This window comes from Symphalangus syndactylus, chromosome 14, assembly GCF_028878055.3.
Source record: "Symphalangus syndactylus isolate Jambi chromosome 14, NHGRI_mSymSyn1-v2.1_pri, whole genome shotgun sequence".
In the NCBI taxonomy this organism is placed as follows: Eukaryota; Metazoa; Chordata; class Mammalia; order Primates; family Hylobatidae; genus Symphalangus; species Symphalangus syndactylus.
The window spans coordinates 63865303-63890503 of NC_072436.2; the positions used below are offsets into that span (position 1 = coordinate 63865303).

The 25201-nt window shown below is 41.9% G+C and overlaps 1 protein-coding gene across 4 annotated transcripts in view; it reads left to right on the forward strand.

The window, feature by feature from the left end:
• The first annotated feature begins 461 nt into the window (after window positions 1–461).
• Window positions 462–25201, forward strand: part of AKAP10 (A-kinase anchoring protein 10) — a 73380-nt gene continuing 48640 nt past the window's right edge. The window contains exons 1-4 of one of the 4 annotated variants that reach the window (XM_055243214.2): window positions 462–733; window positions 9911–9958; window positions 15296–15478; window positions 19693–20250. In XM_055243214.2, coding sequence (XP_055099189.1) covers window positions 646–733; window positions 9911–9958; window positions 15296–15478; window positions 19693–20250 — 877 coding nt within the window. In that variant the 5' untranslated portion in view covers window positions 462–645. Of the gene's footprint in view, window positions 734–9910; window positions 9959–12726; window positions 12898–13320; window positions 13364–15295; window positions 15479–19692; window positions 20251–25201 lie in introns of those variants that run through there. The other 3 variants (XM_055243216.2, XM_055243217.2, XM_063617744.1) reach the window with 3 other exon arrangements.

The following is a 25201-nucleotide window of genomic DNA, read 5'->3' on the forward strand; positions in this document are numbered from 1 at the left end:
TGCATCGCCTCGAACCCGCAGGCCGTGGCGGGTTCTCCTGGGGAAGCAGGGGCTGGGGTGCAGAGTGAAGCTGCTCATGCCGGCCAGGGCCTGTGAGCAAAACTCAAACGGAGGAGCAGGAGGGGTCTAGCCGAAGCGTGGCAGGGTTGGCCCTGCCTTTTAGAAGGGCACAATTTGAAGGGTGCCCAGGGGCCGGAAGCCGGGGACCTAAGGCCCGCCCCGTTCCAGCTGCTGGGAGGGCTCCCGCTCCAGGGAGTTAGTTTTGCAGAGACTGGGTCTGCAGCGCTCCACCGAGGGCCGGCGACAGACACCACAAAACAGCTGCAAGAACGGTGGCTCGCTCCAGGCACCCAGGGCCCGGGAAAAAGGCGCGGGTAGCACGCGCGGGTCACGTGGACGATGCGAGCGTGCGCCCCTGCACCCGCGGGAGGGGATGAGGGAAAGGGGCGGGGCCGGCGCTTGACCTCCCGTGAAGCCTAGCGCGGGGAAGGACCGGAACTCCGGGCGGGCGGCTTGTTGATAATATGGCGGCTGGAGCTGCCTGGGCATCCCGAGGAGGCGGTGGGGCCCACTCCCGGAAGAAGGATCCCTTTTCGCGCTAGTGCAGCGGCCCCTCTGGACCCGGAAGTCCGGGCCGGTTGCTGAATGAGGGGAGCCGGGCCCTCCCCGCGCCAGTCCCCCCGCACCCTCCGCCCCGACCCGGGCCCCGCCATGTCCTTCTTCCGGCGGAAAGGTAGCTGAGGGGGCGCCGGCGGGGAGTCAGGCTGGGCTTCAGGGGCGGCGGTGGGGCAGGTGGGCCTGCGAGGGCTTTCCCCAAGGCGGCAGCAAGGCCTTCAGCCAGCCTCGACCTCGGCGCAGATGCCCCCTGAGTGCCTTGCTGTGCTCCGGGACTCTTCTGGGAGGGAGAAGGTGGCCTTCCTGCGCGAGGTCAGAGGAGTATTGTCGCGCTGGTTCAGTAAGCGATTGCTAAAGCCCATAGAAGTCCCTGCCTGTTTGGTTAAGAACCGTTCTTAGGTGGGGGTTAGTTTTTTTGTGTTTCTTTGAGGACCGTGGATCAAGATCAAGGAAATCTCTTTAGAACCTTATTATGGAAGTCTGAAGTTTCCAAATATTGAGGGTTTTATGTCTAAAAGCAACACGTGAAAAAATTGTTTTCTTCACCTAGTGCTGTCTTCCAATTTCCTCTTTGGGGGGAGGGGTAGTTATTGCTGTTACTAAAATAAAATTACTTATTGCTAAAGTTCCCCAACAGGAAGACCACTACTTTTGATGACTTTGAAAGTTTGCTAACTACTTACAACTTACAAACGAACTACTTACATTTTTTATTTTCAGTTGTGTTACCTGTCCAATGTTTACGTAGAAGCAGCTTGATTTTGCTTCTGGGTAAGGTTGTTGCACTTCATTAAAAATACATATCTGAAGTGAGCAAGCGTGGGTCTGTGGACAGCAGTGATTTTTCTTGTCAATTCCTGTTGCTTCAGATAAAATGTACCAGACAGAGGCCGGGCCCGGTGGCTCACGCCTGTAATCCCAGCACTTTGGGAGGCCGAGGCGGGTGGATCACCTGAGGTTGGGAGTTCAAGACCAGCCTGACCAACATGGAGAAACCCCATGTCTACTAAAAATACAAAATTAGCCAGGGTGGTGGCACATGCCTGTAATGCCAGCTACTTGGGAGGCTGAAGCAGGAGAATCGCTTGAACCTGGGAGGCGGAGGTTGCGGTGAGCCGAGATCGCACCATTGCACTCCAGCCTGGGCAAAAAGAGCGAAACTGCGTCTCAAGAAAAAAAAAAGTACCAGACAGAAATGGGTTTTGTTTTCTTTTTTTGTTTTGAGACGGAGTTTCGCTCTTGTTGCCCAGGCTGGAATGCAATGGTGCGATCTCAATCTCGGCTCACTGCAACCTCCGTCTCCCAGGTTTAATCGATTCTCCTGCCTCAGCCTCCCAAGTAGCTGGGATTACCCATGCCCCACCATGCCCGGCTAATTTTTGTATTTTTAGTAGAAACGGGGTTTCACCATGTTAGTCAGGCTGGTCTTGAACCCCTGACCTCAAGTGGGCCTCCTACCTCTGCCTCCGAAAGTGCCAGGATTACAGGCGTGAGCCACCGCGGCCAGCCAGAAATGGGTTTTGGGAAAAGCACTAAACAAAATCGAACTTGGATTCGTATGACAGCTCTGCTACTAACTGTAACAGGGGAACAGGGGACAGACTAGTTAACCTACTTTTCTGTCTTCTATCAGCTGAGAATTAGATGATTCCCAAAGGCCCATTGAGCTCTGAATGACTTTAAATACTTCTTAAGTAGGTACACGGTTTTGGTAACTGATGCTAGGTGATGAATGCATGAAAGTGCTTAATGAATGAAACCGGTAAAATAGGAGGAGGAAGCTTTATTGGTAAGGCAGGGGTATACCTAATAGCTCTCTAATTTGTTGGTATTGAAGTGGTTAACTTTTAGTTTTTTAAGGGGGAAAAGCATTCTAAGAATACTAAGGCACACTGCATACTGCACAAGAGACTGTTGTCTCTATTCAACAAATATCTTTTGAGTGTCCAGAGTCTGCCAGGTGCTGTGCTAGGCCCTCATGATTGAGTAGTGAACCAGAGAATGTCCTTGCACCCATGGAACTGATTGTCTGCTGGGGTAGACAGATAATAAATAAGCAAACAAATCTCTCTTCTCCCTCTCACTCCATATAAGTGTGTGTGTATAGGTGTATACTTACAAATTGAGTAAAGTGTTAGGAAAGATTAAGAGGAGAAAGGCATTTTGGTTAGATGTTAGAGGACTCAGCAGGTGACCTTGAAACTTAGAGCTGAAGGATCAGTAGGAGGTAACTAGAAAGGCCAGGGAATAGCATGTTCAAAGGTCAGGAGGCAAGAAAGAGCATGGTGCCCTTCAAGAGAGGAAAGAAGGCTACTGTGACTAGGTCATAGATGTAGGCAAGTGTTGGGTGATTGAGAGCTCTACAGGCCATGGTTAGGTTTCATTTCTAATGCCGAGATGCCAAACACGGTGGTTCATATCTGTAATCCCAGTACTTTAGGAGGCCAAGGCGGGAATATAGCTTGAACCCAGGAGTTCAAGACCAGCCTGAGCAACACGAGACCTGTACAAAACATTTAAAAAATTGCTGGGTATGATGGTGCACATCTGTGGTCCCAGCTACTCAGGAGGCTGAGGCAGAAGGATCACTTGAGCCTAGGAGGTGGAGGCTACAGTGAGCCATATTTGAGTCACTACACTCCAGCCTGGATGACAAAGTGAGACCCTGTGTCAAACAAAATACAGAGAGAATATTAATTTAAAATTTTGAAAGAGGAATGATCTGAACTTATATCTTAAAAAGATCATTCTAGGGCACGGTGGCTCATGCCTGTAATCAAGGGCTTTGGGAGGCTGAGACAGGAGGATCACCTGAGGCCAGTTTGAGATCAACCTGTCCAACAGAGAGACTCCATATCTACAAAAAGAAAAAATAAATAGCTGGGTGTTGTGAGCTATTCAGGAGGCTGAAGCAGAAAGATCACTTGAGCCCAGGAGTTTGAGGCTGCAGTAAGCTATGATTCCACCACTGCAACACAGTGAGATCCTGTCTCAAAAAAAAAAAAAAAAAAAAATCATTCTAGGTGCTTTGTGGAGGCTGGATGTGGTAAGAGTAGAAGCTGGAGATGGTCCTGTTAGGGATTCGATTCAGACTTTAAATACCACCAATGCGTTGAGTCCCAAATTTACATCACTACCTTGGATCCTTGCCCCTGAATCCAGACTGGTATATCCAACCTTAGGTTCACTTTGTATCTCTATCTGACCAATATAGAGGTGTCCAATCTTTTGGCTTCCCTAGGCCACATTGGAAGAATTGTCTTGAGCCACACATAAAATACACTGACGCTAACAATAGCGGATGAGCTAAAAAAAAAAAAAATCGCAAAACTCATAATGTTTTAAGAAAGTTTACGAATTTGTGTTGGGTGCATTCAAAGCTATCCTGGGCTGTGGGTTGGACAAGCTTAATCCAGTAGATACCTTCAACTTACAATATCTAAAATTTTATGCCAGATTTAGTCGTTTGACACCTGTTCATCAGTTTTTCTCAATAAGTAGTATTTTTGGCTTTTTTTTTTCTTTTTTTTGAGATGGAGTTTCGCTCTTACTGTTCAAGCTGGAGTGCAGTGGCGGATCTTGGCTCACTGCAACCTCCGCCTCCTGGGTTCAAGTGATTCTCCTGCCTCAGCCTCCCGAGTAGCTGGAATTACAGGCATGCGCCACCATGACCAGCTAATTTTTGGAGACAGGGTTTCACCATGTTGGTCAGGCTGGTTTTGTACTCCTGACCTCAGGTGATCTGCCCGCCTCGGCCTCCCAAAGTGCTGGGACTACAGGCGTGAGCCACTGCTCCTGGCTGCATTTTTGGATTTTTAATTGCTCTGCCCAAAACTTTTGTACATCCTTGAACCTCTTCTTTCCTCCTACTCTATGTCTGATCCATCAGCAAATCTGTTAGGTCTACCTCACACATATCCAAATCCTACCACTTCTCACCATCTGTGACAATTAACACCCTGGTCTAGGCAGTCATCTCTGTTAAGATTGAGTGGTTAAGGACGTCCTCTAAGGAGATGACATTCAAATCTTAGCTTAAATGTCAAGAGGGAGTTGGTTTTATAAAGATTGAGGAGGTAGCATTATTTTGCCATAGGCTTCCATTTGGTTTCCATTCCATTCTTGATACTTATGGTGTATATTCAAAACAAATGCACAGAAACAGACCCAGGTATATATGGGAATTTCGGATATAGAGTTCCTAGTTGGGAAAAAATAGACTGATCTGTAAACGATGCTAGTTATCCATCATCTGGCAAAAAATAATTTCCTGCCTCCTCTCATATATATCAGATCAACAGACTTTTTCTGTTAAGGGCCAAATTGTAAATATTTTAGGCTTTCCAGACCATATGGTTTCTGTCACACTCTCCTCTATCCTTGAAGCCATAGACAATATGTAAACAAATGGGCATGGCTGTGCTGTGATAAAACTTTACAAAAACTGGTAGTGGGCCAGTTTAGGCATGGCCAGCACTTTGGGAGGCTAAGGCGGACAGATCACTTGGGGTCAGGAGTTTGAGACCAGCCTGGCCAACATGGTGAAACCCCGTCTCTACTAAAAACACAAAAATTAGCTGGGCATGGTGGTGCATGTCTATAATTCCAACTACTCTGGAGGCTAAGACACAAGAATCACTTGAACCCAGGAGGCAGAGGTTGCAGTGAGCCAAGATAGCACCACTGCACTCCAGCCAGGGTGACGGAGTCTTAAAGCAAAACAAAACAAAAGGTAGTGGGTTGGATTTGGCCCGTGGGTTGGATTTGGCCCATGGGTTGTAATTTGCCAATCCCTGATATAGAAACAAATTCCAGGTAGGTAAGAGCCCAGAATGTTAAAAAAGCAAAACTTGAAATCATATAGAAGAACAGGTAGGGGGAAAAATCCTGATCTCAGGATAGGAAGGGATATTGTTTAAAATAAGACACAGAAAAATATAATCCATGTTGTGTAAATTTGACTACGTTAAAACTTAAAACTTTCGCCGAGCATGGTGGCTCATGCCTGTAATCCCAGTACTTTGGGAGGCCAAGGTGAACAGATCACGAGGTCAGGAGATTGAGACCATCCTGGCTAACACAGTGAAACCCTGTCTCTACTAAAAATACAAAAAATTAGCCGGGCGTGGTGGCGGGCGCCTGTAGTCCCAGCTACTTGGGAGGCTGAGGCAGGAGAATGGCCTGAACACGGGAGGCCAAGCTTGCAATGAGCTGAGATTGCGCCACTGCACTCCAGCCTGGGCGACAGAGCGAGACTCCATCTCAGAAAAACAAAACGAAGCAAAAAACCTAAAACTTTCATACAATAAAATATACCTAAGATACCTCTAGAAGAGAAGATTTACATCCAGGACATATATGGAATTTCTACAATTTCTACAAGTAATAAGTAAAAGACGAGGGACCTGAAGAGGCAGTTCACAAAAGAGGAAACCAAAATGACCAATAAACATGAAAGGATGTTTTAACCTCAAAGGCAACAAGGAAGTGAATTTAAAACATCAAATGCCATTTCAAAACTAGTAAGTTGGCAAAATTAAAAATACCAAGGATGAGAATATGAAGCATGGCTATATGAGTGCATGGAACTGGTACAGTCACTTTCATTAAAAATGCACATAATTTGTTTTTTATTTAGTTTTTGAGACAGTCTCCGTCACCCAGGCTGGAATGCAGTGGCATGATCTTGGCTCACCGCAACCTCTGCCTCCTGGGTTCAAGCAATTCTCCTGCTTCAGCCTCCTGAGTAGCTGGGATTACAGGCGCGTGCCACCACGTCCGGTTAATTTTTGTATTTTTAGTAGAGACAGGGTTTTGCCATGTTGGCCAGGCTGGTCTCAAACTCCTGACCTCAGGTGAGCTGCTTCCCAAAGTGCTGGGATTAGAGGCATGAGCCAACACTCCTGGCTGAAAAAAATGCACATAATTTGTTACCTAGCAATTCCATTTCTAGAGGCTTATCCTAGAGAAATTCTTGCTTATATGCGTAGGAAGACATGTACTACAATGTTCATCAGTTGAATGTTTAAGTGAAAATTAGGAAATAAAGTAAATGTTCATTAACAGGAAAATGAGTAAATAAAGGTATATGCATAAAGGAATTAAGTAGCTAAAATGAATAAACTAGAGCTGCATGAATGAACTAGAACTGGATCAATAGTCATGTCAGATTATTGAACGAATACAGGTCAGATATGTATAGAGTGCCATTTGTGTAATTAATTTTTTTTTTTTTGAGACGGAGTCTCACTCTGTCGCCCAGGCTGGAGTGCAGTGGCGTGGTCTTGGCTCACTGCAACCTCCACTTCCTGGGTTAAAGTGATTCTGCCTCAGCCTCTCAAGTAGTTGGGATTACAGGCATGTGCCACCATGCGCAGCTCATTTTTCTATTTTTAGTGGACACGGTTTCACCATGTTGGCCAGGCTGGTCTTGAACTCCTGACCTCAAGTGTTCCACCCAACTTGGCCTCCCAAAGTGCTAGGATTACAGGCGTGAGCCACCATGCTCAGCCATTTGCGTAATTTTTAAAGATGTGCAGAATAATGCCATTAAAAATATAAATATATACACACATATATGTGTATATATATAGGCATATATATGTGTGTATATATACATGTTTGGCTGGGTGTGGTGGCTCACACCTGTAATCCCAGCACTTTGGGAGGCTGAGGCAGGAGGATCACTTGAGCCCAGGTGTACAAGACTAGCCTGGGCAAGATAGGAAGACCCCGTCTCAACAGCAGAGAGGATAATTAGGCATGGTGGCATGAGAGGATCACTTGAGCCCAGGAGTTCGAGTGTTATCAGGCCACTGCACTCTAGCCTGGACAACAAAGCAAGACCCTGTCTCAAAAAAATAAAAAGTATTTGTATGTGGTCATAGTCAAAAAACATACATGGAAGGAAAACATCTAATTTATTTATTTATTAAGACAGAGTCTTGCTCTGTCACCCAGGCTGGGGTACAGTGGTGTAATCTCAGCTCACCACAATCTCTGCCTCCCGGGTTCAAGCAATTCTCCTGCCTCAGCCTTCTAAGTAGCTGGGACTACAGGTACCCACCACCACAACCTGCTAATTTTTGTGTTTTCAGTAGAGACGGTTTCACCATGTTGGCAAGGCTGGTCTTGAACTCCTGACCTTAAGTGAGCCACCCGCTTTGGCCTCCCAAAGTCCTGGGATTACAGGCGTGAGCCACTGCGCTCGGCCACAAAATATCTAATTTCGTATAGTATTTATATCTGGGAAAGGAAGGGTCAGGTGGTGATTCATAGGAACTCCAAAGTCTATGTATAATACTTAGGGGGACAGAAGGAAATAAAGCAAAATGCTGATATTTGATTGTTGAGTTGCTGTATGTTAGAAGTATAACATAGGAGATCTGATTGATAGTAGGAGAATGTTTTTAGGGTGGTAAAAGTGGAACTGTGGTGGTTTATTTTGGCAGTAGAATCAGTTGGTCATAGTTTGTATGTGGAAGGTAATAAACAGACCATGTTAAGGATGACTTCTGGAATTTTGGTCTAAGTAGTGGGTGGATGACAGTGTCATTCATGAGGGAAGATGAAGACTGAGGTAGGAACAGGTTTGGGAGAAGATGACATGTTCCCTTTTAGACAAGTGTATGGAAGATGGCAGGTAGGTGGTTAGCTATATGAATTTGAGATAAAAGATTTAGGATGGAGATATAAATTTAGGAGTAACAGCGTATCTATGGTATCGTAAGCCTTAAGAATGGGTAGGATCAGCCAGGAAATACAGATGTATATGCAGAAGAGAGGAGTCAAGGAAGCCAAGACAAGTTAATGTTTCAAGTGAGTGATGTAGTCTATGGGCAGATGCTGCTGAGAGGGCTGCAAACGCCAGTGACCCTACAACATTTTTAAATGTTGTCTTCCTGACAGCAGTGATCAGTACCTGCAACGATCTTATTTATTTTTTTCATGTTAGTCTCCACACACTTGAATGTAGACTTTTTGAAGGCAAAATCATTGCCTTTTCTGAGCTGGGAGCATGTCTGGCACATACCAAGCACTCAACAGTTGATGTATTGACTTCAACCAGATACTCTGAGGGCGAGTTATTTCCTGCTACTAGCCTTTCACCTTTCAGTGTTTAAGAGCACAAATAGAGAGACGGGCATGTTTTGGCATTTCTTATTTTGATAATCTTTTCCTGGTAAGATCTTTCAATGTTAAAAAAAAAAAAAAAAAACAAGAAAAGAGGGTTAAAAATAGTCTTATGTCAGATCCTGTAATAGAATTCACACTTGGCTTAAGCTGCTGCGCACCTTCCTATCTTGGATGTCATATTAGCTTATCTACAGCAGAATTTTTACTGTTTTATGTAATAAGGAAGCAATTATATGATTATTTTACAGACAAATTATTCTTTATTTTTTATTTTTTTAGACGGAGTCTCTCTTTGTTGCCTAGGCTGGAGTACAGTGGTGCAATCTCAGCTCACTGCAACCTCCGCCTCCTGGGTTCGAGCAATTCTCTGCCTCAGCCTCCCGAGTAGCTGGGTTTACAGGTGCCCGTCACCACGCCCGGCTCATTTTTTTGTATTTTTGGTAGAGATGGGGTTTCACCATGTTGGCCAGGCTGGTCTTGAACTACTGACCTCAGGTGATCCACCCACCTTGGCATCCCAAAGTGCTGGGATTACAGGCATGAACCACCGTGCCTGGCCCAGACAAATTATTATTCTTTGAGTGTTAGAGGCTTAGGATGTTTTTACTTGGTGCTATGGGAGGAATAAGTAGTAAGATGTGATACACAACCAAAGAACTTGCTTCACTATGCTTCTAGTAGCTAGTACTATGGATGACACATGGTAATAATATTGGTTAGCATTTGTCCTCAATTTACTGTGCTAGTTACTCTTCTAAGCCCCTTACGGGTATGTATTTTTTTTCATCAATAACCCTCTAAGGTGGTTTTTATTATTGACCTAATTTTATAAATCAAGAAAACTAAGACCCAGAGAAGTAAGTAACTTGTCCAAGATCACATGGCTTATAAGTGGTAGAGCCAGAATTTGACCCCAGATGTTGTGACTACATTGTCTCTCCATAAGCAGGTTCAACTCTTTTGACTGGATGCTGTTCCAAGGTCACTTCCTTAGAGAAACCTTTGCTGACAACTGCCCTCCTGTGCCCTCCTCCAAGGCTGTCCATTGTTCTAGAACTTTGAATACTCATCTTAGGATAAAGTTGGTTTAAGTTTTACAGTGTTATGGAATGGATCTCTGACTGCAAAAGTTGGTCATAATTATCTTTTTATATTCTAGTGAAAGGCAAAGAACAAGAGAAGACCTCAGATGTCAAGTCCATTAAAGGTAAGTTCTGCCCTTGGCAGTCCACTGCATTAAAAAGTGATGTGCTTTGCATTTGTGGGCTCTTTAATCCTGTTATCTTCTCTCTTTTGGCATTAATCATTTCTGCCTTATTTTATAATTATGATTTTGATTTATTTCCCTCTTTAAATATAATGCTTTAACACCTAGCATATAATAGCATATAATAAGTAGGCTTTTTTTTTGGAGATGGAGTCTTGCTGTCGCCCAGGCTGGAGCGCAGTGGTGCGATCTCGGCTCACTGCAAGCTCTGCCTCCCCAGCAGCTGGGACTACAGGTGCACGCCACCACGCCTGGCTAATTTTTTGTATTTTTTAGTAGAGACGGGGTTTCACCATGTTAGCCAGTATGGTCTCGATCTCCTGACCTTGTGATCCGCCCGCCTCGGCCTCCCAAAGTGCTGGCATTACAGGCGTGAGCCACCACGCCCGGACATTAGTAGGCTTTTTTACCTTAATTTTATTTTTTTGAGATGGAGTCTTGCTCTTATCCCCAGGCTGGAGTGCAGTGGTGCCATCTCGGCTCACTGCAACATCCACCTCCCAGGTTCAAGCAATTCTCCTACCTCAGCCTCCTGAGTAGCTGGGACTAGAGGTGCGCACCCCCACGCCCGGCTAATTTTTGTATTTTTAGTAGAGACAGGATTTCACCATGTTGGCCAGGCCAGTCTCAAACTCCTGACCTCAAGTGATCCACTCGCCTTGGCCTCCCAAAGTCCTGGGATTACAGGTGTGAGCCACCACGCCTGGCCATAAGTAGGCTTTTACTGAGCCTTGTGTGTATTGGCTATCCTAGTGATTACAGTGAACCAGTGCCGTTCTTATTAATCACACATTTAATTGTTCCCTAAAAGTGATTAGTTCACTTTATTTATTTAGTAAGACAAAAAATGAAGAATACTGTTAACTGAGCAGTCTGTTAACTGTAGGAAAGCACTGACACTTATAAGGCTTAAGTTTTCTGTCATTTATCCAGAAGTATGGTTGATTACAGTTTTTGCTTTTTTATTTGAATGAACAACCTTAATTTAAAATATATTTTGTTTATTTTTTCTTGGGATTGATACATTGTCCTTGTTCGCAGATTACAGCATGCTTTTTAAAGATGCTGTATTATTCACTGATTTTATTTGTCCAGTGTACAGAGATTGAAGTGGGAAAATTGTAATGGAAATTGTTTCCATAGTCATTACATATTAATTTCATCAATTTATTTCAATAAAATCTGTAGATTGCTACTTATTTAGATTTTTCTTTCAAATGTTTTTATGTTGTATTGCTCGCATTGAGCATTTATTCTATATGCTCAATTTGCTGGAGAAGACGACTAATTATAACAGGCAAGTTGTAAAATTAGGGAAAAAAATAAGGTACCTTACAGCCTAGTTTACTTATCTCTCAGGTAAAGCCAGTTGGATTCGCATTAGTTCAAACTGCCTTCTTTGAGCAAAATTTGATTGGCAGTGATAAAGGCATAAAGCCCTTCTCAAGCAGAGACCTGTAAAGACTAGATCTGACTGCAGTAGAAGGAAGGAACTTAGATGTTTCAGGCAGTGAGAATACCAGTCTTCCACTCTAAACTTTGCCACTAACAGTATGACCTTGGGAAGTTGTAACTTTCTTCAGATTCTTCATTTGTTGAATGGGGGGATTGGCCTAGCTAATTTCTAAATCTCTACTGGGCTAAAAAATTCTGTGCTTGTACTCTGATTATGATAGTACATAATCTGTGCTTAACATTCACAGACTTAACCTTAGGATAATACAGAAGCAGTACAAGAAACAGCCCCTCAAGACGTTTGCAGTCTGGTTAGAAAGACAAACTTATACACAGAACAGTAGTAAATAAACCAAAATAATAATAGCTGCCATTTATAGAACACTTCTTGTGTTCTGGGCATTAGACAAAAGCTGACTGTAACAGTGAACAAAAAAGACTTAGGTCCTGCCCTCATTGAACTTACAGATTAGTAGGGGAGAGGAACATTAATCAAGTAATTCCACAGATGGCTTAGCCTAGATTGGTAGTGATGGAAGTAAAGAGAACTGAACAGACTTGAAAAAAACATTAGGGGGCAAAATGGATAGAAGTTTATTATTGATTAATATGAGGTGTGAGAGAGAGGGATATTTAAGATTGATACCTACCTTCTAGCTTGCCTAACAGAACCAAGCCAGGAAATTATATGTTCAGTTTTGTTATGTTGGGTGGGAGGTGCTTTTGAGTCATTCATTTATATATGTTATGTATGTTATTTTATATGCACAGTAATTTTAAGGTCTGAGTTTTAAACCAAAGGTTAGAGAGTGATTTTTTTAGAGTCTAGCAAACCTAAGTTGAATCCTGCCTGTTGAAATGGCTGTTTACTAGCTCATTAACCTAGGGCAAAGTATTCAACTTGTTTTCATTTTTGTCTTCATCTCTAAAATGAGGAAAATATGGTCTTACAAGGTTGTCCTGAGAGATAGATGAAATAATATAAAAAAAAAAAAGGCACATAGAGAAACTAGTATAGTGCCTGGTGTATAGTAGGTCCTCCATTGGTAGCTATCATTATCTAGTTTTAACATAGCCTTCAGTTTGTTGAATTAGTCAAAGTATGTGAAGCATTGCAAGGAGTTCAGAGGAATTTGAGATCAACAAATGATTTCTGAAGTTTAGGGAAGACTTCATGGAAATGACACCTTGTATAAAAGTTGAAGAATAAGAAAGATTTGAATGAGAGATTATTTCTTTTTTCTCCCTACCAGCCCAGCTTCTTATTTGAGGATACGTTGGGCAGAGGGGCCTTCAGACAAGTAGAGGGAGATTTTTACAGAAAGATTGAGATGAAGGTGTAGAAGGCTGTAAAGACCAGAAAAGAGAATTGAGACAGAGGAAGCAGGAAGCCACTGTAGGTTTTTGAACAAGATCTTGATGCTGTAAGTATGGTATTTATGAAAGGTTAGTCTGGAAGAGATTTGCAGGATGGAGACCCTGGAAGTTTTTTTGTTATAATACAGAAAGACTTGCACTGAGGGTGTGGTGTTAAAAATAAACAGGTAAGTAAATGTTTAAACATCTTGAAGGAAAAGTCAACAAATCTTGGCAAGTAAACAGACACAGTGAAAAAGAACAGGACCAAGATTTTGAGTTTTGGAGACTGGTGGATTGAACAGACAGGGAAATTGAGAGGAGAATCAGACGATGATGTTTTAAGTTGATATTTAGACAGATTGTGCTTGAGATGGTAAAGTCAATGTGGGTGGGAATGCCTAGTAGCATGTAATCAGTGATAGAAGACCAAAGCCCAGGTCAAAGCCAAGTCACAGATACAGACCAGGGATTTTTCATCTGCTCCGCAGAGGTGTACCCCAGGAGCTGTTGCAAGGAGTCCATGTGGAGGGTGTGAGTAAGATGTTCCCCTTGAATTTGCCAGAATTACTTGTTTTGTTTGTTTGTTTGTTTGTTTGTTTTCTGAGACAGATTCTCACTCTGTTGCCCAGGCTGGAGGGCAGTGGCGAGATCACGGCTCACTGCAACCTCTGCCTCCCAGGTTCCAGCAATTCTCCTGCCTCAGCCTCCCAAGTAGCTGGGATTACAGTCACGCACCACCACACCCAGCTAATTTTTTTTGTATTTTTAGTAGAGATGGGGTTTCACCATGTTGGCCAGGCTGGTCTCGAACTCCTGGCCTTGTGATCTGCCCGCCTCGGCCTCCAAAAGTTCTGGGATTACAGGCTTGAACCACTGCGTTCGGCCCCTTGTTAAGTTTATTTGGGGGGGAAGCAAAGGAGGTTTCGGCTTTAAAAAAGTTTGAAAATTATTGCTCTGGTAATAAAGATTTGAGAGCAAATGTGCTTTCTAGCAGAAAGAATAAAAGAAGAACAGAGAGCCTCAAGAAGGGGAGCCAAAGAAGCAGGCTATATCTGACACACTGGGTGTTGATAAATGGGTATTAAAAGAATGAGAGGAATGAGCAGATAGAAGAGGAAATTAGGAGAGTATAATACCATGGAGACCAAGAAAGATAGACTATCAGGAAGGAGTGGTAAAAATAAGTTACTAGTTCTAACAGAGATGTTAAGAGGGACCGGGGAAAGCCTTGTACAAATGAGTTAGTAGCATTTTACATTATATAGATCTAATTAAGAAACAATGCAAGAGTCTCACCATTCCTGTAGACTCTTACTTGTACTTGTCTGAACACGAAAACTGGCTTTTGTTTATAAATAAGCTAAAAATTATTTTGCTCCAATTTCTCATGAAAATAAAAATAAACCTTCTTTTAACATTGAAAAAATAGTTTGAAGACAGTCACTCTTCATTTTGTAATTCCCACAACTATTGTTGAATGACTGAAATTATCTTTATTCTGAAGCCAAAAGGGTGATACTGATATTTCTTCAGACTACTAAAAATATATTTTATGAATTTTTAGTGTGCTTTATCTTTTTTTTTTTTTTTTTTGAGATGGAGTTTCACTCCCGTTGCTCAGGCTGGAGGGCAGTGGTACAATCCCAGCTCACTGCAGCCTCCTCCTCCCAGGTTCAAGTAATTCTCCTGCCTCGGCCTCCCAAGTAGCTGGGATTACGGGCACCTACCCCCACACTCAGCTAATTTTTTGTATTTTTAGTAGAGACAGGGTTTCACCATGTTGGTCAGGCTGGTCTTGAACTCCTGACCTCAGGTGATCCACCCGCCTTGGCCTCCCAAAGTACTGTGATTACAGGCATGAGCCACCACGCCTGGCCTGAGGAATATTTTTCTAGGTTTCCCCCCACCCCAAGCATTTATTCTGCAATTTTAGTTTTGTTCCTAAAGCAAGCAAGGTTTAAGGATTTAAAAATAATCCATATTTTAGAATGCTTTCTGGCTTTGTTACTTTTTATCCACAGTAGAAGTTCTCAGAGAAAGATCTCCCTCTTTTAATTTAACTTTTTGGCACAGTATTTTGAGAATTATAAATAATATTAGAATGTTTTCTGGCCAGGTGTGGTGGCTCATGCCTGTAATTCTGGCTACTTGGGAGGCTGAGGCAGGAGAATCACTTGAACACGGGAGGCAGAGGTTGCAGTGAGCCGAGGTCGTGCCACTGCACTCCAGTCTGGGTGACAGAGCAAGACTCTGGAAAGAAAAAAAAAAAAAATAGAGTGTTTTCTTTCCTATTTTCCGCCACTTGATTAAGTTACTTTTCCTCTTAAGTATTTTTTGCTGAGTATGCTGACTTAAGAGTAATGTGACAAAATTTAATTTTTAAAGTTCTCTGAAAGCCCCCTTATGAGAGTTTTAGGCTATCAAATTGTGTTTAATTCTTAACAATTTTTTGAAAAATTATAGCTTCAATATCCGTACATTCCCCACAAAAAAGCACTAAAAATCATGCCTTGCTGGAGGCTGCAGGACCAAGTCATGTTGCAATCAATGCCATTTCTGCCAACATGGACTCCTTTTCAAGTAGCAGGACAGCCACACTTAAGAAGAAGCCAAGCCACATGGAGGCTGCTCATTTTGGTGACCTGGGTAAGTAACTATCATTTTTTATTAACTTGTAATAGAAGGATTTGAGTACAATATGTGAAACTTCTGTCATAGGATACAGAACTATATAATTGGAAAGTGCTTTGGAAAAAATGTATTTAAAATAACAGCTACAAGTATAATGGGTAGCTGTGTTGTGTTCCTGTAAATATAGAATATAAAGCATGCCCAGTAGAAAAACAAGCATTTCCAGAAGAAATATATCTGACCACTAAATATGAATGTATGAAAAAGATGTCTCACTTTATTACTGAGGGAAGTGCAAATTAAAATAATCAGTTAATGTTCCCCTAACACATTAGCATATATTTAAAGTTTGACAATTTGAATGTCAGTGAAGATGCAGGGAAATACCCCTCCTATTTAGTGATAATATAATCTGGTGAAGACTCTTTGGAAAGCAATTTGGAAATCAGTATAAAACATGCATGTCATTTAGGCCACTCTTTCTAAGACCTAGCCCTCAGATATGCTCATTCATATGCACAGGTGTGTGTGTGTGTGTGTGTGTGTGTGTGTGTGTGTGTGTATATGTTTAAGACTATTCATTATTGTTTGTGATAGCAAAAAATTATGGACAACATATAAATATCTGTTATAGGGAAATAACCAAATTGTGGTATACTCATGCTCTGGAGTATAATATAGCCATTTGTTTCTATTTATTTATTTTTTTTGAGACAGCGTCTTACTCTATTGCCCAGGCTGGAGTGTAGTGGTATGATCATGGTTCACTGCAGCCTTCACCTCCTGGGCGCAAGCTATTCTCTCGCCTCAGCCTCCAGAGTTACTAGGACTGCAGGCATGTGTCACCACACCCAGATAGTTTTTTAATTTTTTGTAGAGACGGGGTCTCACTATGTTGCCCAGGCTGGTCTCAAACTCCTGGCCTCAAGCAATTCTCCCACGTACGCCTCCCAAAGTGCTGGGATTACAGACGTGAACCACCACACCTGGTTCAGTGTAGCCATTTAGAAGTCTAAAAAAGACATGGGAAAATGTCTAAGGCATGTTTAAAAGTGAGAAAAGCAAGTCACAGTATGTATGGTAAAATCCGTTATATTAAAATAAGTTCTTCCAAAACAAAAACATATGCAGGAGACCTTTATTTTGTCAGTATTTGTTACCCAAATTTCTGCACTTAGAAAATTGCATGTCATTTTGTCATAAGTTGAAAAAATCCATGAACCAATAGACTTCTAATAAAATCAGTCCTTCTTTTGACATCTCTCTCTACTTTTGTATACACAAACCAGAGTGTCAAACCAGAGTGTCAATGTGTTTGTGGGTCACACTTAGCAATAATACATAGCAAACAAAATGCATGTAGCTCAGAGAGTAAAATTGTAAGTTTTGCTAGATCACTCATAAATTGCTGATGAGAATTTAAAGTGGTGCAGACACTCTGGAAAACAGGCAGTTTCTTTCTTTTTTTTTTTTTTTTTTTCTTTTTGAGACAGGGTCTCACTCTGTTGCGCAGGCTGGAGTGCAGTGGCGTGATTACAACTTACTACAGCCTCAACCTCCTCAGGTTCAGGTGATCCTCCCTCCTCAGTCTCCTGAGTAGCTGAGACTATAGGCATGCACCACCACACCTGGCTGATTTTTGTATTTTTTTTTTTTTTTTTGTAGAAACGGGATTTCGCCATGTTTCCCAGGCTAGTCTCGAACTCCTGGACTCAAGTGATCCACTCGCATAGGCCTCCCAAAGTGCTGGGATTATGGGTGTGAGCTACTGTGCTCGGCCTAGGCAGTTTGTTTGTTTGTTTGTTTGTTTATTTGTAGACGGAGTCTCACAGGCTGGAGTGCAGTGGCCCAATTTTTGGCTCACTGCAACCTCTGCCTCCCAGGTTCAAGCTATTCTCCTGCCTCAGCCTCCTGAGTAGCTGGGATGACAGGTGCCTGCCATCATGCCTGGATGATTTTTGTATTTTTAGTAGAGATGGGGTTTCACCATGTTGGTCAGGCTGGTTTTGAACTCCTGACCTCAGGTGATCAGCCCGCCTCGGCCTCCCAAAGTGCTGGGATTACAGGCATGAGCCATCATGCTTGGCTGGTGGTTTCTTATGAGGTGAAACATGCAATTACCATATGGCCTAGCAGTTGCACTCTGTATTTATCCCAGAGAAATGAAAACTTACCTTCCTATAAAAACCTGTGCACAAATGTTCATAGCAGCTTAATATTGAACAACTGGATGTTCTTCAGCAGGTGAATGAACTGGTTCATTCATACCATGGAATACCACTCAGCAATAAAAAGGAACAAACTGTTGATACATTTAACCACTTGGATGAATATCAAGGGAATTATGCTGTCAGACAAAAGCCAATCCCTAAAGACTACATACAGTATGATTCCATTTGGATACTATTCTTGAAATAGAGAAATGAAAATATTAGTGTTTGCCAGATGTTAGAGACAGGGAGGTGAGAGGGGTAAGTGGGTGTAGTTATAAAAGTGCAACATGAGGGATCTTTGTGATGTTGAAGTTGTATCTTGGCAGTGGATGCAGAAATCTCAAGGTGATAAAATTACAAAGAACTAAAAACAGGAATGAGTACAGGTAAAACTGGGGAAATCTGAGTAAGTTAGAGTGTTGTATCACTGTCAGTATCTTAGAGTGATATTGTACTATAGCTTTACAAGATGTTACCATGGGAGAAACTAAAGTGTACAAGGGATCTCTAGGTATTATTATTTTTTTAGAGATGGGTTTTCACTATGTTGCCCAGGCCGGTCTTGAACTCCTGGGCTCAAGTGATCCGCCCACCCCAGCCTCCCAAAGTACTGGAATTACAGGCGTGAGTGACCATGCCTGGCCCTTTGAGTATTCTATCTTACAACTTCATGTGAATCTAGCATTATCTCATAGAATTTAATTAAAAGAAATTGTAAATCTTGCAGAAGATCAGAATTTCCTCAAGTTTGTGATGTTGACAAAGATGAACTAGTTGACACTGACAGTAAGACTGAGGATGATGACACGACGTGCTTCAAAAAAAATGGTATATCAATGGATTAAGAAAAACTCTTTTGACAAATTGATGAAATCCTCAGTCAGTTTTATAAGAATGCCCATCTTTATGATCATGCTATGAAAGCCAATTTTTAAAAAATTTTTTGTTTTTCCTAACAATTAGCTTGTGGTTATAATTATAATTTAAATTTAGTTAAATATAAGATAAATGATTTTTTATTATGTTTAGTTTCATTTTTCAAGGTACGATCTCAAAGCTACTCTTTAACCTACTATGAATGAATAATGCTGAGTTCATAACATCTTTGTAGATATATCCACAATTTTCCCTCAGGATAAGTGCCTACAAGTGGAATTACTGGATTGAAAATCATGCAGTTTGCTAAGACTTTGCTGTCTGTTCCTGAATGCTCCTCCGAAAAGGTTTTGCCAGTTTACATCCTCATGACCAGTGAATGAGAGTGTTGCCTGTTTTCCTGTGCCCTTGTTACTGGTTAATAATTTTTGAAAAAAATCTAATTTGACAGGCAAAAATGCATTTTATGTTAATTTGCTTTTCTGGGATTTTTAATGAGGTTGAGTATAGTTTTTAATATTTTTATTGGCCCCTTTGGAATTAGTATCATAAGTTTTTTTTCTTAAGAATTTATGTGGTCTGGGCTGGGCGCGGTGGCTCACGCCTGCAATCCCAGGACTTTGGGAGGCCGAGGTGGGTGGATTGCTGAATGTCAGGAGTTTGAGACCAGCCTGACCAACATGGTGAAACCCCATCTCTACTAAAAGTACAAAAACTAGCTCAGCGTGGTGGCGGGTGCCTGTTATTCCAGCTACCTAGGAGGCTGAGTCAAGAGAATCGCTTGAAGCCAGGAGGCGGAGATTGCATTGAGCCAAGATTGCGCCATTGCTCTCCAGCCTAGGCAATAAGAGTGAAAAGAGTCTCAAAAAAAAAAAAAGAATTTACATGGTCTGAATTGCCATTAAAAGAGATATGAGAATTATTGAGTAACAAAGAACTTTTTAATAATTTAGGCAAGTTTTGGACGATTCTACTTTGTTTAGAAACCCAAAGCATAGTATTTGTAGTTTTTTTATTTAGTTGGTAGGAAGTAAACTTTATTCAAGGTCTCTGGTACCAGTTATTGCTAATGGTGATCGACTAATCTGTTAATTTGAAATTATTTGTTGCTGAACTAATTCTTTTGCTTCTATCTTTTAGGCAGATCTTGTCTGGACTACCAGACTCAAGAGACCAAATCAAGCCTTTCTAAGACCCTTGAACAAGTCTTGCACGACACTGTTGTCCTCCCTTACTTCATTCAATTCATGGAACTTCGGCGAATGGAGCATTTGGTGAAATTTTGGTTAGAGGCTGAAAGTTTTCACTCAACAACTTGGTCGCGAATAAGAGCACACAGTCTAAACACAGTGAAGCAGAGCTCACTGGCTGAGCCTGTCTCTCCATCTAAAAAGCATGAAACTACAGCATCTTTTTTAACTGATTCTCTTGACAAGAGATTGGAGGATTCTGGCTCAGCACAGTTGTTTATGACTCATTCAGAAGGAATTGACCTGAATAATAGAACTAACAGCACTCGGAATCACTTGCTGCTTTCCCAGGAATGTGACAGTGACCATTCTCTCCATCTTGAAATGGCCAGAGCAGGAATTCGGCAAGTTTCCATGGAAACCCAAGAATCTTCCTCTACACTTACAGTAGCCAGTAGAAATAGTCCCACTTCTCCACTAAAAGAATTGTCAGGAAAACTAATGAAAAGTGAGTATGTGATTTTCTTGTGTGTACGTGTGTGTCTCACTTTCTTTTTTTAATTTACTAAGCAGAACTTCAGATGAGGAATAAAATGATTGGAATCTTTTTTTTCTCCTCTAACTACTTGTAAATTTAGGAGAATTTGGAGAGTGTAGTAGAGTCAGATCAGTGTATGAAAAAGGAGCAGGAGGGATATCTGGAGTGACTGGACCTTCTAAGAAGTGTGTTATCAGAATTAGTAACTGAAGAAGGGTCAAATGTCTTACTTTTCCCCTCCACTGATTTTGACATCAAACCATTATCCACATAGCCTTATTTCCTCTCTCAGTCTTAATTTTATTAATATTTTACTGCACTTTGCAGATAAAATTTTTTAAAATTTTTAAAAAATTGCCAATAAGTGACATTTATTAAGTTCAGTGCTTAGTGTATATTTGGATTTTATTTATTAGTCACAAGACCTCTATTCAGGTAGTAGGCATGATTATCTTTTTTTTTTTTTTTTTTTTTGAGATGGAGTCTCACTCTGTCACCCAGGCTGGAGTGCAATTGCGCGATCTCGGCTCTCTGCAACCTCCACCTCCCAGGTTCACGCCATTCTCCTGCCTCAGCCTCCCAAATAGCTGGGACTACAGGCGCCTGCCACCATGCCCAGCTAATTTTTTTGTATATTTAGTAGAGACGGGGTTTCACCATGTTCGTCAGGATGGTCTCGATCTCCTGACCTTGTGATCTGCCTGCCTCGGCCTCCCAAAGTGCTGGGATTACAGGCGTGAGCCACCGCGCCCGGCCTGATTATCTTATTTACACATGAGAAAACCAGGCCTTAGAAAGGTTAGGTAACTTCCTCTAGGTTGTACAGTAAATGTGGACCTAGAAGCATTTTGACAAGCACCTGTTTTTTTTTTCTTCTCTATTAGTTTAGAAATTATATACTCTTAATTATCACCTGGGATTTTGATTAGACAGCTTTCATGTTCTTCTTTTTCATCTTAAATGTTCTTTATGTCTTAAAGGGCTAAGTGATTTCTTCAGATCTTTTAGTTCAGTCATTCTCAGTGAACTAAAATGAGGTCTAATCTGCTACTGAATCAAGTTTTCAGCATGTTATTTCCTTCCTCCCTCCCTCCCTCCTTCCTTCCCTCAGCCAGGCTCCCAAGGAGCTGGGATTACAGGCGCCCGCCACCACACCTGGCTAATTTTTATATTTTAGTAGACACAGGGTTTCACCATGTTGTTCAGGCTGATCTTGAACTCCTGGCCTCAAGTGACCCTGCTGCCTCGGCCTCCCGAAGTGCTGGTATTACAGCCATGAGTCACCACACCTGACCGCATGTTATTTTCATCACAAAGTTACTGTAAGCTGGGAGAAGTGGGACACACTTGTACTCCCAGCTACTCAGGAAGCTTAAGGTGAGAAGATTGCTTGAGCCCAGGAGTTTTGAGACCAGCCTGGGCAACACAGCAAGACCCCAGCTCAAACAAAGAAAAAAAGTTATTGAATTTTTTATTTCTATGGATCATTTTTTGTGGTTTCTTATTCCTTTCACCCTTCATTCCCACTTTTGATCCCATCTTTTATTTCTTTAGTTTTATTAAATATGTATTTGTCTGATAATTCTACTATCTACAGTTTTTGTGGACCTGACTCAGCATTTCTTTGTTTCCTCAGATTCAGACTCTTCGTGGCTTGTGATTTTAGTGATTTTTTTTTTTTTTTTTTTGAAACGGAGTCTTGCTGTGTCCCCCAGGTTGGAGTGCAGTGGCGCAATCTCCGCTCACTGCAAGCTCCGCCTCCTGGGTTCACACCATTCTCCTGCCTCAGCCTCCCAAGTAGCTGGGACTACAGGCGCCCACCAACACGCCCGGCTAATTTTTTGTATTTTTAGTAGAAATGGGGTTTCACCGTGTTAGCCAAGATGGTCTCGATCTCCTGACCTCGTGATCCGCCCGTCTCGGCCTCCCAAAGTGCTGGGATTACAGGCGTGAGCCACTGCGCCCGGCCGATTTTAGTGATTTTTGGCCATGAACATGTTTCTTGGACTTTTGTCTGTGGGAATTCTCTATGTACTCTGTATAAATTATTTCAGGTGTTTTGCATTTTCTTTTGCCATGCACCTGGGGCCTGCGTCACTACCCTTCTGGTACCACTTAAAACTGAATTTTTGTCTTGGGTGCTCGTACTAATCCTGTATGAGTACAGGTTTGTACTTATTTTAGAAATATGATGGTGTTTGATTATGGGGTATTGTCCCAGTTGGTGCTGGAATATTAATATGCTTTCTGTTAAACTTAATGTGTTGTCCCTGTAAAACTCCAAAATTCTGAATTCCGGAATACTACTGGCCCCAAATGTTTAAGATAAGGGAACTGCCTGTATTTGTTTCTGCCTCCCACTATTTTCCTTAGTTTAACACAAAGTCATCTTTTTAAAAAACATTTTGAGGGAATTCAGTATTGGGAAGAGTTTCTAACCTGTTTCTGGAAATGGAAGCCCAAAGTCTGTTTCTGTAATTGTTTTTTTTTTGAGATGGAGTCTCACTGTGTCACCCAGGCTGGAGTGCAATGACATACTCTCGGCTCACTGCAACCTCCACCTCCCGGGTTCAAGTGATTCTCTTGCCTCAGCCCCCTGAGTAGCTGGGATTACAGGTGCCCACCACCATGCCTGGCTGATTTTTGTATTTTTAGAAGAGACGGGGTTTCGCCATGTTGGCCAGGCTGATCTTGAACTCCTGACTTCGTGATCTGCCCACCTCGGCCTCCCAAAGTGCTAGGATTATGTTTCTGTAATTGTAATATATTTATTGTTTTTAGAAACTGTCTTTGCTTTGGTGGTAATTTTCAATAAAAATAGAAATAGCAGTGGAGTTATTAAAAGAGCATTAGTTACATTTTTCCCTTTTTCATTATCTTCAAATATTATATATAATAAGTTTGACCTTTTTAAAATGTATACTTGTATCAGTTTTAACACATACATAGATTCCTGTAACTGTCACCACTGTAAGGGTAAAGAACAGTTAGTTCCTTCACCTTTGAAGTCAAACCCCACCTCTGTCCCAACATTTGGCAACCACTGATCTTTCTCCATCGCAATAGCTTTGCCTTTTCTCTCTTTTTTTCTTTTTCTTTTTTTTTTTTTTTTTTTGAGACAGCGTCTTGCTTTGTCGCCGAGGCTGGAGTGCAGTGAGGCAATCTCGGCTCACTGCAACCTCCACCTCCTGGGTTCAAGCAGTTCTCCTGCCTTAGCCTCCCTAGTAGCTGGGATTATAGGCATGCACCACCACACCCGGCTAATTTTTTTGTATTTTTAGTAGAAATGGGGTTTCACCATGTTGGCCAGGCTGGTCTCGAACTCTTGACCTCAAGTGATCCACCCGCCTCGGCCTCCCAAAGTGGTGGGATTACAGGCGTGAGCCACTGTGCCTGATCAGGACTTTTTTTTTTAATTTACATTCAACTTGTCATTTTTTTCTTGTATGAATTGTGCCTTCAGAGTCATACCTAAGAGCCCTTTGCCTAAGCAAAGGTCATGAAGATTTTCTCATATGTTTCCTTTTAAAAGTATTAAAGTATTGTGGTTGGCCAGGCGCTGTGACTATGCCTGTAATCTCAGCACTTTGAGAAGCCGAGGCGGGCAGATTACGAGGTCAGGAGATTGAGACCATCCTGGCTAATGCGGTGAAACCCCATCTCTACTAAAAACACACACACACACAAAAAAAAATTAGCCGGGCGTAGTGGCGGGCGCCTGTAGTCCCAGCTACTTGAGAGGTTGAGGCAGGAGAATGGTGTGAACCCGGGAGGCGGAGCTTGCAGTGAGCCGAGATCGCGCCACTGCACTCCAGCCTAGGCAACACAGCGAGACTCCATCTCAAAAAAAAAAAAAAGTATTATGGTTTTGCACTTTACATTTAGATATATATCTTTTTTGAGTTAATGTCGTGTAAGTATGAGGGTTAGGCCAGGTTTTTTGTTTTTTGTTTATTTTTACATATGGATGTCTAGTTGTTCTAATACCATTTGTTGAAAAGACAACTTTACTCCATTGAATTGCCTTTGTACTTTAGCCATATTTGTCTAGGCCTGTTTTTGGACTCCTTTTTCTGTTTCATGGTGTGTGTGTCTATTCCTTCGTTAATACCACATGGTCTTAATTACTGTATAGTAAGTCTTAAAATTGGGTAATGCTGGCCTTATAAAATGAATTGGGAAGTTTTCATTTTTACTCTATTTCCATTTTCTAGAAGAGATTGTGTAGAATTGGTGTCATTTCTTCTTTAGATATTTGGTTGAATTGGGAAGTGATGCTGTCTTGGCCTAGCGTTTTGTTTTTTGTGTGTGAGACAGTCTCACTTCTGTCACCCAGGTTGGAGTGCCGTGGTGAGATCTTGGCTTACTGCAACCTCTGCCTCCCTGGTTCAAGTTATCCTCCTGCCTCAGCCTCCCAAATAGCTGGGATTACAAGCGTGTGCCACCATGCCCGACTAATTTTTGTATTTTTAGTGTAGACAGGGTTTCACCACGTTAGCCAAGCTGGTCTCAAACTTGTGACCTCAAGTGATTCTCCCACCTTGGCCTCCCAAAGTGTTAGGATTATAGATGTGAGCCACCGTGCCTGGCAGGGGCCTAGGGTTTTCTTTTTCAGAGTATTTTAAACTATGAATTCAGATTATTTAATAGATATAGGACTATTTAAGTTACCTATTTCTTCCTGAGTGAATTTTTACTGTAGTTTATGGCCTTTGAGCAATTAATTGTATTGAATTGTCAAATTTATGGGCATGTAATTATTTATAGCATTTCGGGTTTGTAGTGGTACCCCTCTTTTATTCCTGGTGTTGGCAATTGTGTCTTGTTTTTCTTTGTCAGATTGTATAGGGATTTATTAGTCTTTTCAAAGAACTAGCTTTTTTTTTATTTTTCTGTTGTTTTGTTTTCAATTTTATTGATT